This window comes from Phodopus roborovskii, unplaced genomic scaffold (genome assembly GCF_943737965.1).
Source record: "Phodopus roborovskii unplaced genomic scaffold, PHOROB, whole genome shotgun sequence".
In the NCBI taxonomy this organism is placed as follows: Eukaryota; Metazoa; Chordata; class Mammalia; order Rodentia; family Cricetidae; genus Phodopus; species Phodopus roborovskii.
Genome location: NW_026126515.1, coordinates 3,300,926 through 3,312,970, shown reverse-complemented (window position 1 = coordinate 3,312,970; position 12,045 = coordinate 3,300,926). Strand labels below are relative to the sequence as shown.

General features: G+C 41.3%; 1 protein-coding gene across 1 annotated transcript; it reads left to right on the top strand.

The window, feature by feature from the left end:
• Positions 1-7,800: 7,800 nt before the first annotated feature.
• Positions 7,801-10,206, top strand: LOC127230930 (disintegrin and metalloproteinase domain-containing protein 21-like). Its single transcript, XM_051196248.1, is given in 2 exon segments — positions 7,801-8,705; positions 8,708-10,206. Coding segments are annotated over 2 exon segments (2,247 nt in total). The 5' UTR covers positions 7,801-7,825; the 3' UTR covers positions 10,075-10,206.
• Positions 10,207-12,045: the final 1,839 nt, after the last annotated feature.

Below are 12,045 nucleotides of genomic sequence, written 5' to 3'. Positions count from 1 at the left end.
GACTCAGGAGGTAAAGGCAGATGGAATACATTAGAGTGAATCAGTCTAAAAGAGAATTATAGCTCACACCTTTAGTCCCTGGACTCATGAGAGGTATATAAGACAGGCATTCATTCTCCAGCCACATTGAGGATAGGAAGACATTGAAGTCTCAGGATTCTCCAGCCATGCTGAGGAGAGGTTACAGTCTGAGGTTTGGTGGAGCTGGGATCGCCTTTCAGTCTGGGGTACAGTAAAAACTAGTGCCCAGCTACTTTGTTTTTCTGATCTTCAGCTTGAAGCTTGAACCCCAATATCAGTCTCTAGATCTTTAATTTTTAGTGTAACAAAATCTCTTGTCTTTGTTCTACTTTTATGATGCATTTGGTTTTCTGTGAAATGTTTGTTCTTCCTGTTAGTTTTGATACAGCTTCAGATGTATAGGGAAGTTGTAAAAGGAATCACAGAGCTCCTTTATATACCAACTCCTCATGTATAATACTGGCCTGTGTTCTCTGCCCACTTCCTGTCTGTTGTTGCTTCTGTGTGCCTGTGTGATACATCCCTTTTGTTTTTTGATTCATTATAGTTGTGCTGCTATGGTTTGGATATGAAGTGTCCTCCCCAAAATGTTATATATTAAAAGTTTGGTTCCTAACTTCATGACTGGCTAGGCCATAGGCCCTAGAGCAGAACCTAATACTATTATTCTACTAAGTGGACATAGTAATAAAGTTTCCTATAAATCCTTATCTTTGGCCATAGATTAGTGGATCACTCAACCCTCATCAAGGAAGCTTCTTTTTACAGTAGTTGGAGATGCATATAAAGACCCACAGCTCGTTAAGTACCGAGACTTAAGAGACTGGGTTAATTCTCCAATATGTTACTTACAATCATTTAGTTTTTTCCCTCATTCTTACAGATTTTTATCTTGTTTTGGGGTTTGTGTGTGGAATATCAACATAGTTCTAAATGTCAGAACTGTCCAGAAGAGATTTTACCACACTTCTTTCCATTCTCATGCATTTCTGTCCTATCTCATCCTTACTTACCTAAGAGTAAGTCTTATTAATTAGAGTATTTTAGTCAGTGTTCTCTAGAGGAAATTATCTGTCTATCTATAATGAACACACACATATATGTATTGTCTGCTCTAAAATGATCACAGCTAAATCACTAAGAAAGCTGAGAAACCTGTAGTTACTTGGTCCTTGAGGCTGAGCATGTCCACATTCAGAGGAGTCCTGGACTAGCTAGCTGTGTCTCATCAGGCGTTGGGAGTGACAACAGGTAGTTACTCAATCTACACGGCAGGGTGCTTTAGTAATCCTAATCTGGCACCAGAGCCATGAAGCTTCCTAGAGAGCTGCTGATCGCTAGTCTATGATGAAAGCTTGGAAGTGCCAGCTCTGTCAGTGATGGAATGAGCAGCAGTGTAGCAACAAGAAATTAACTCCATGCCAAATGGGAAAGCCACGTGAATAAAAGATGGTCGGTCTCCTGACACACCCTTTTCATCTGGGCTGCTACCAGAATGTGGACCTCCCCAGGTCAATCAGGGCAACCAGGACAGTTCTTCAGGTGAGGTTGCCTTCTCAGGTGATGGTAATTTTTGATGACTTGATTTTAAAACCAACCATATCAGGTTGCATGTTCTCTCAAAGTCCCATCACTAGTGTTAGCCTAATAGCAAAACCAGAACAAGACCTGCTCTCATCCCAACACTAGAAAATTATATACCAATATCTCCAATGAACATAGATACAAAAAGTTTCGATAAAGTACTTGCCAACAGAATCCAAGAACACATCAACAAGATTCACCATGATCAAGTCAGCTTCCTTCCAATGACTGAAGTATGGATCAGCATACATAAGTCAAGAAATGTACTCTACCACATAAGCAGATTAAGCAACAGAAACCAATGATCATCTTATTAGATGCAAAAAAAGCTATTTATTTTGAAAATGTTTCTTCATTTCTTCACAATTGTTTTTATGTGTACAGTATTTTGGATTAATCAGATTTTTACTTGGATGTTTCAGAGTTTTAAATATGTCATCCATTCCTCCATGGCCTAAGTGTCTGCTGAGAGATTTACTGTTTTGTAGTGGCAGTTGCCTTAAATGTGGATGTCATTCTTGTTATAAGAATTCTCTCTCTCCTTGTGTTAGTGGTGCACACCTTTAATCCCAGCACTTGGGAGGCAGAGGCAGGCAGGTCTCTGTGAGTTTGAAGCCAGCATGGTCTACAGAGAGAATTCCAGGACAGGCTCCAAAGCAATACAGAGAAAACCTGTCTCGAAAAACCAAAAAGGAAAACAAAACAACAACAACAAAAAGCACGCTCTCTCTCTCTGTGTTGTACATGTTCAGCAGGTTTGCTATGGCTAGATAGGTTGAGGTTCTGGTCACATCAACCTGGGTTTGGTGAACCTGTATATCAGTACTGTTTCCAAGATTAGGGAATTATTCAGCCATTGCTTTATTGAATTAATTTTTGTATTTTTCTCTTCTCTATCTCTGTGATAACCTTGCAATTTTAATACTTGTTGATTAGTTAAATTATTTATTTAACTTGTGATTAAATGTAGGGCCTATGCATGCTAAGAAGAGCAAGCAAGAACTTTATCACTGTGCCACATTTCCAGCTCCGGAATTTAGGTTTGATAAGTATTTTTGGTGTTTTCAACTGTTTTTCATTATAATGGGCCAGAATTTTTTCTTTTATGATTTTCTTTAAATTTTTTTTTTTTTTTTTGAGACAGGGTCTTATTGTGAAGATCAGGCTGACCTGGAACTCAGATCTCCTGCTGGGAATAAGGTGTCTGACATCATGAGCCCACCTTAAAATTAGGTTTTTATATAATTATTTTGTTCTATTTGTTTTTTCTTTTACTCTTAAAGTTTAATTAGCTATCTTATAGTTTCTTTTTCATATTTATTGTTTGTTGGCAATTTTATACATGTATATAGTACATTCTAATTACTGTTACCCACTACTCTTTCTGACCCATGTCTCCTACCTCTTCCTTTAACTTTCCCTTTCCCACATTTATGACTTCTGTTTTGGGACTTGCTGAATTTAACCAGGGCCATTTCTGATCATAGGTTTGTAACTAGCCATTTTTAAAAAAAACTTGGTAGGCCTATGGGTGGGTGTGTAACTGAAGAAAATATCTTTGCTTGCCCCAGAATCCAATAGTAGCCAATACTTCAGCAGATAGGGGTAGGGCCTTGTGAGCCCCTTCCAGATCTATGATTGACTGTTGACACACACAGTTTTATGTAGGCTCACTGCAGGCGGCCACAGATGCTATGAAATCATGGTTACATCATGCCCAGAAAATAATAATGTTTCACTGCCCTTCTCATCTGTGATGTTTCCTGAGCCTTAGAGAGGACAGTTTCAATGTTTTGATGGCTGAGCACCTTGAGAAGCCATGTGTATTCCCCAGATTCAGCCTACATTCCTGGAGTGTGTTATTTATTATTTATTAATTAATTAACTTATTTATTGCATAGTCCAACATGGTTAACCTGGTTTGGGTCTTTTAGTTTGGGGGATTTAATGGCTATTGGTTGTCAACTTGACTATATCTGGAATGAATTATAATCTAGAAAATGAAGGACCCACTTGTGAGCTGGATCTTGACGCTGGAAGGCACACCTTTCATCTGGGCCACACCTTCTGCTGGAAGCCTGTATAAGGACTATGAAGAGGGAAGCTTCCTTTGGTTTCTCTTACCTTGTCAGCACATCCTTCCCTTCACTGGCATTGGATCCTGCTTCGTTGGGATTCCAGCATCCATGGAAGGCTAGCTAAGATACCCAGACTCAGACTGAGCAACTCTAGATTCTTGGACTTCCCATTCACAGCTAGTTAGTGTTGGACTGCAGCCTGTAAGTCATTCCAATGAATTGCCATATATTTCCCATATACATATATATGAGGAGAGAAAGATATCTATTTATTCTATAAGCTATAAATTCTGTGACTCTAGAGAACCCTGACTAATACAGATTTTGGTACCAGAGTGATTCTAGAGAAATAAGTATAAGGATGAATTGACTTTATAATTTACCAACACCTTCAAATTCACCAGCACCTTCTGCCTCTGAAGCCTCTCCAGTCACTCTCCTGGGAGCTTAGAAAGTAGAAGCCCATGGTGAAACTATATTTCAAACTTACAGAGATAATTGCCTTTGGTTATCTTGATTTATCAGTATTGAGTAACAATGGATTTAGTGAAACTTTGGAGAGTTTGGGAGAATATAAAGGAAATTACACCGGTTTGTTCTTAATATCTCTGGATAAAGTGATAAAGGAAAGAAATGAGCTCTATGATAAAATTACCAACTTTGGAATACTGTGAAGGACAACAATGAACTTAGTGATAAAACTGACCATCTCTAGGTGCAAATAAACAACCTAAAGGTTTCTGAGTGTGTCCCAGAAGAGAATCTTCTCTCCAGTAGCTGCAAAGCTCAGGTTGCAGAAAATCAAACTGAAGCCCTCATAAGGTTTGTTGAATTTACAGTACTACACTGCTAAAGAGCTTAATGATTTTGCTAATTCATTTAAGTAGAAGTCTGGGGAATATGTGGGAATAGATTTTAAGGGTGTGTGTGGGGATAATGGTGGAAGGGACACGAAACTATATCAGGCTGAGTTTATTGACATGGGCCCTCTGAGTGGAGATTCTAGGTTTAATATGGAAGCTCACATAGCTTAAAAATGTGTTAAAAGTTTGCTTGATTGGTTGGTTGAAGTGTTTATCAAAAGATGACCAACTGAAAAGGAGTTGGAGATGCCTGATATCCCTTGGCTTAATGTTGTTGAAGGGATTTTATGGTTCAGGAAAATTGCAATGCTAGAGAGGGTATACTGGGTAAAACCTAATCCTTTACAAGGGGAAGGCCCAGAAGAACACCCTACACTAATCATACAAGATGCAAAATGGTGAGAGGGACACCAGCACATTTGAAGAGTTTTGTTGTTGCCTTTTTCCTTGAGCCTGACCTTAGGGTTAGGGATGCTGCTGTTCTGTTGTATGAATTAAATGCATTGTGTTTAATTGGGCTGCTAGGTGTCAACACTGAATTGCCAGAGGCAAGGTGTTGATAGTTATCCTAATGGGCATTACAGACCAAACAATTTTCATAGTAGCCTAACCCATAATGGTCAGCACAAGCAAGATAAATTTTATAGTGGCACAACTCATATGGATGCTTGGTACTGGCTAATCAATCATGGCGTTTCCAGGCATGAAATAGATAAGCCTACTGCATTTCTTTTTAATCTGTATAAACAGAAAATTTCTCAAAAGGCATTCTCAGCCAATGAATCAATATCTAGACTTGAGCCACTTTGCAGTCCCAGAATCCTTTGAAAAAAGGGATGGCCAGGTTCCCCTGAAAAAGGACCCTGATAAGACACATAAAAGTTTTATAGGTAGCCTTTCTTCAGTTCCTCCCCAGAGGGACCTATGGCCACTTTATAGGCTAACTATGCACTGGAGGAAAAGAAACAATCAGACTTTCCAGGGTCTATTGGATATTGGTTCAGAATTGATGCTGATTCTGGGAGTTCCCAAGAAACATTGTGGTCCTCCAGTTAAAGTAGGGGCTATGGAGGGCAGGTGATTAATGGAGTTTTGTTTAGTATCTGACTTACAGTAGGCCCAGTAGGTCCCCGAACTCATCCTGTGGTTATTTCCCTAGTTCCAGGATGTATAATTGGTTCACAGACCTGTGGAGTGAGGGCTACTATGGTTGGAAAGGCTAAATGGAAGGAAGCCTTTAGAGTTGCCTGTTAAAATAGTGAATAAAAACATTACTACATCCCTGGAATAATTGCAGAAATTAGTGCTGTCATCAAGGACTTGAAAGATACAAGGGTTCCCAGCACATATCCCTTTAACTCTCCTATCTGACCAGTGTAAAAATCAGATGTGTAGAATGACAGCTATCAAGAACTCACTGGGGTAATAACTCTAGTTTCAGCTGCTGTACCAGATATAGTGTACTTATTGAGCAAGTTAAATTCCTGGTATGGTACATTTCCTGGTATGTACCTATTGATTTAGCAACTGACTTTTTCTTGGTACCTGTCCATGAGGACCTCCAGAAGCAATTTGTTTTCAGCTGGCTAGGCCAGCATTATACCCGGGTATACTGCTATATAGTTATGGGAGGGATATGCTAACTCTCTTGCCCTGTGTCATAACTTAGTTAGAAGGGATCTTGATCCTCTGTCTCTTCCACAAAATATCACAATGTTGCTCTATATTGCTAGCATTATGATGATTGCATCAAGTGAGCAGGGGGTGAAGTCATTGGTAAAACAAAAGTCAGTGGCAGAAAGGGATGATGCCGTTTGCAGCTTTTAGCAGGCTCCTATAGGTGAATCACACCAATGACCTTAGGGATTTTGGAGCAAGGCTCTACCATTATCTGTAGACATCTATTCTCCCTTTGAAAGATAGCTCTGGGCCTGCTATTAGGCCTTAGTAGAAAATGAACATTTGACAATGGACCACCAAGTTACCATATGATCTGAACTGCTCATCATAAGCTGGATGTTTGTTATTGGAACCATTAAGTCATAAAGTAGGATGTGCACAACATCAATTATATAAATAGAAGGAAGTGGGTTTTTTTTTTTTTTTTTCACAAACAACTCCTGAAGACAGAAGTATTGCAGGATATTTGATCACACTAGGAACCCAAAGATTGCATTATTAATAGAAATGCCTGTCTGTAGTTGTCCTGTGGCTCAGAACTAGCACACACCATTAATCCAAGAGCTTACTGCTTGGAAATTTTAAACAGAATTAAATAAAGTCAACCATAGGTTAAGAGGTAGAGCAAGTAACAACTTGACTGGAAATGAACATAAGATAAAACCAAAACCAAAAAGAGTAAGATGGAGAAAGAAAAATGGATAGAGAGACACACAGGAAGTAGAAGGGAGGGACGTTGATTTTGAAGAGACCGTTTGAGATGGTAGGAGAGAGCAGGAGCTTTGGAGAGGACTGCAAAGGACGAGGGTCAAGTCAGCCCAGGGCTTTCTCTGTCTCCCTGAGCTAGCAGACTTTCACCTCAGCATCGGGCTCCCGAGTCTTTATTGGCAAAATGGAACAATTGAGATTTTGATAAAAACAACATTTGACACTCCCAATTCATGGCACAACCACATGGGCAGAGAAATCGTGCCAGCTGCAGACAAACTGAGAAGCTGTCAGATTTGGTAAGACACCTTGGAAGTCCTCAAACAAGAGAGTTAAGTAATGATAAAAGGAAAAGTCTTTCCCATGTAAAGGGTGGGAAATAACCATAACAGAAGGTGTTGGGACCCAGTAATAGTGCTACTTGAGATGGAAATAGAAGCAGAAAATGAAGAAGTGGCTTCACACAGAATGACATAACACCAGTTGTAATTACTATCGGTCTGGTAATTCGTATTTTATCTTTAATAGCCAGAGTGGTTTTTGTAGCAAATAGGAAAAGTTGATTGACAATTGTGCCAAATATAAAAATTGGGTAGATAAGACACAAGCCTTAGAAGCAGTTGTGAATGTTTTTTTCCCATAAATACATGGCAATTTCTCCAAGTGCCTCCCACGTTTTGCTCTTCCCTGGGGCTTCCAGCACAGGCTCTCCAGATCACCGAGCACACAATGCTTGCATGGGCAGAGCATTGTTATGTAACAGCCTGTCTTCCTTTACTTACCAGAGGTTGTGAGCCTCTTGCCTCACTCTGCTCTCCTCATGCCATGGTGTGAACTTTGAGGTCTCGGCCTTGTCTGCCTCCCGGTGGACTAATTAATTTGCTCTGGCCCATGGCCCCCTTCCTCCGGACATCTACATGGACTCGAGTCCTCCTGGGAGGCTCTCTCTGGCTATCTGTGCTCTGGGTATTGTTGTGCCCCGCGTGCTGTTCCCGTGGTCCACCAAAATGGCGCTTTGCTACGTCTGAAGTTGTGATTCCCAGGAAGGTTCCCCAGAGAATGGGTGGAAGCAATATGCCGGACCAGATCACCTACAGCATGCGCTTCAGGGGACAAAGGCACGTGGTCCACATGAAACTCAAGAAGAACATGATTCCTGAAAACTTTCCTGTGTACACTACTAATGACCAAGGAGCCGAGCAGGAAGACTACCCGTTTGTTCCCCGAGACTGTTACTTCTACAGCTACCTGGAAGGGGTCCCTGGGTCCCTAGCTACGCTAGACACCTGCAATGGAGGTCTGAATGGCATGCTGCAGGTGGATGACTTCACTTATGAAATCAGACCATTGGCATCTTCTTCCAAATTTGAGCATGTCATTTCTCTGCTTGTGATAGAAAGGTCATATAAGTCTAAAAAATGTAGAAATGAAGAGACCGTGGCAGAGGCAGAGGAATCCCTTGAAGAGGCGAAGCTTGCTGGAAGTCCCAGGGCAGCCCCAGTGTATCTGTGGCGTGTGCATGTGAAAATACTGCGAGTGCACTATACGATGAGTTCTTCACTAGCTAGAGCGATCAACAACTTTACCGCCTCACTTGAGATGATATTGGTTATAAACAGCATAGCAGATAGCATTTATAAACTGACCGGATTGGCTGTCTTTGCAGGTGCCATATGTATTTGGGAAAGTGGAGACTCACTGAATATAAACCAGTGGAATGATAATTCTAACAATCTTGTGCAAAACTTTGGCTCTTTTAAAAAGGTTTACATAATGAAGTCAAGATCTCCATTTCAGTTCTTCTAACAGGACATCAGGTTGGAGGTGTAGATTATGCCGCCCCTAAGAATGGAGTGTGCAAAGATAATTGGGGAGTAGCATATACATATGTTGCAAACCAACATCCTTTTCTGGCTGCAACTATCATGTCTCATGCCCTAGGTCACAGTCTGGGTTTAGAGCATGATGCAACGGGCTGTTTTTGTTTCAGAAGAAGCCGTTGTGTCATGAATGAATTTCCTGCTCTTCTGGATATGATGAGCAATTGTTCCCAAGCTGAGATACATGATAAGATCCATGGATGGGACGAGTGCCTGAGTTTCGATCGTCATCAGTATAGCAACTTTAGATACATAGTTCCCCGGTGTGGGGATAAGAAGCTGGATAACCACGAGGAGTGTGACTGTGGCTCCTTTAAAGAGTGTGTCTATGACAAGTGTTGTGCAACCAATTGTCGCTTTTCTCAGGGCAGTACTTGCGATTTAGGAGGTTGCTGTAAGGATTGTTCATTTGCACCCATTGGATTTGTGTGCAGAGACAAACTTGGCATTTGTGATCTGCCAGAATACTGTGATGGAACTTCGGAGACTTGCCCAGAAAATTTTTACATCCAGGATGGAACTCCCTGCTCACCACTAGCAGTTTGCATGTCAGGAAACTGCAGTGATCGTGATTTGCAGTGTCAAGCTCTTTTTGGATACGAAGTAAGGGATGCTTCGCCAGCGTGCTATAAACAATTAAATCCCAAAGGTGACCGATTTGGAAACTGTGGGATGAAGTTACAAAGAGGAGGGAGCCAACCTCTCGCATGTCAAGATGACGGTATTTATTGTGGACTGCTGCATTGTGATGGTGTCATCCGTGTTCCTGGTGGAGGTGAGCACACTACATTTCATCACATAAAGGTACAAGATATTAAAGAAGAACAGTGCTTTGGGTATGATGTGCACCATGGGACAGAAATTCCAGAAATGGGGCTTGTAGTGGATGGTGCAACCTGTGGCCCAGGGAAATACTGTAAAGCACAAGCCTGTGTTTTTCACCAACATTTCAATTTCAGATGCAACATCAGCTACTGTAATTTCAGAGGGGTGTGTAACAACAGAGGCCATTGTCACTGTGTGCAAGGCTGGCGACCACCAGACTGTGTACAGGCAGGAACAGGTGGTAGTACAGACAGTGGCCCGAAGATCGCCTCTCGTATGTTTAAAGCCAAAATACATGTGAGTGTAAACAGGATACTAATTGTTTTGTTTAGTCGTATGGTTCTTATCTTGGTTTCACTTATTATTGGTGCAATTACAAAAGCAATAATGATTGTAGACCTCAGACAGGAACTATCTACTGTAAGAGGGAACTGATTTCATTCCATACTAACTGGAGCCACACAAGAACAACATCATGTCAGTTACTACAAGAAATTGTTAGTGATTTCCCCTGACAGTCGTGTAATCATTCATAAATCTTGAGATTTTCATCTTGAAATAAAATCACTGGGGAATTAAAATTGTGCCTCTATGTCTAAATTTACTTTTATAATTGTTTCTTAAAATCTCTTCTCTGTGTCTCATCTTCTCTCCCTTCCTCCCTCCCTCTCTCTCTCCCTCTCCCTCCCTCCCTCCCTCTCCCTCCCTCTCCCTCCCTCTCCCTCCCTCCTTCTCTCCTTTTTCCTCCCCTTCTCTCTCTCTCCATTTGTAAATATGAGTGCAGACGCTTGTGGAGGCCAAAGTCGGAGCCCATGGAGCTGGGTTACAGGTGGTTGTGGGTCATCCATCATGGATGCTGAGAACCAAACCCCGGGTCTTGCTCTCCGCAAGAGCAGGAAACACTCTTAACCCCCTCAGTGTCTTAATATCACATAATTTATCACTTCTGAGTTTTGATTTCAGTTCCCCCCCCCCCGTGTTGTGATGCTGAGCAGCACAACCAAGTACCCAGGGCGGCACCCAATCCAAGTTACTGTACCCCAACACTTGGTCACATTCTTTATATTTCTATGTGTAAATCCATCTTTCAGATCTTTTTTCATGAAAAAGAATATTTATGATGTCTGTGTTAAAGGTTTTCTAGATGGCTCTGTATCAAATTTGGGCTGCATTAGTATATGCTACTATTCCCTCTGCCATGGTCTGTTTGCATTTGTATTAGATTATTCTTAATTTTATTGTTAATGTAAATAGCATCAAGAGGGACATTTGTGAGTTATACAGATGCATGAATGAAAGGAACATTCATGTCGGAGATGTCAGAATTCCAGTAGTGGTGTTGAACTCTGCTACCTGACAGTGAGAAAACTCCATGCTTTTTCTTTCAAATATCCAGTGATTACACTCAGCGTGCCAAGATGAGATATACTTCTCCAAGAATATCAAAATTGATGCCTGTGCCTGCAATAATGCTGGAGTGTCTTAGGTGCTGAATACACACACCAGCTTCTACCATTATCTTTGGTTGTATGTGCAATGTCAAGAAGGGTAGTTTCGGGGGAGTGTGTAACAAAACAAGCACTGTCGTTGTATGTGTGGGTGGAAACCACCAACATGTGGCAGAGAGGAGGGAGTAGTAGTGAAGATGGAGGCCCTCCCCTTGTAGACAAAAGGGGTGTGAGCCAGGCTATCCATGCATGTTCTGATACTTACTCACTTTGTCATTTTGTGGTTTCAGTGCTGGCCTGGTGACCTTTCTAAAGGAAAGGGGGCTTTGCACGGGAGGGGAAACATCCAAAGGAGAACTTGAAGGTAGTAATTCTTTTTACATGAAGGAAATCACTGTCAATTACAGGAAGGAGTCATATGTGATCCCTCTGACAATTTCATATTCTCCAAGAAGCCTTGGGGTTTTCATCTTGAAGTAAATTCATGGCAGAATTAAAAAATGGGCTTCTCTGTTTAAACTCATCTAAAACGTAATTTCTGAAGGTTATTCTGTTGTCTTTGGTCTGGTTGTACTCCAATGCCTGTCTGTGCTCTGTATGTGCCTATATATGAGACAGAGCTTCCAAAGTCACAAGAGGAGCTGAAAACATTTAAGAGGGCAGCCCTCCCAGTTTCCAGACAGTCTTGCCCCAAATTTCAAAAGTATTAGCATGCACCAATACTAATATTGTCATGGTGTTTAAAATTGACTGTATTAGGATTTCATACTTGTACATTTTACTGTTGGTATAGAACTGCCAAGATGATCCCCTATGCAAGGCCTCACCCTCCCATGGGAGTGGATGGGGGTTATAATGGAGGGTGGTCCTGGGGGGGTATGGGAGGGAGAGGGACCTCCTGGGATTGATATGTAAAATAAGGTTGGAGAGAGAGAGAGAGAGGAAGGAAGGAAGGAAG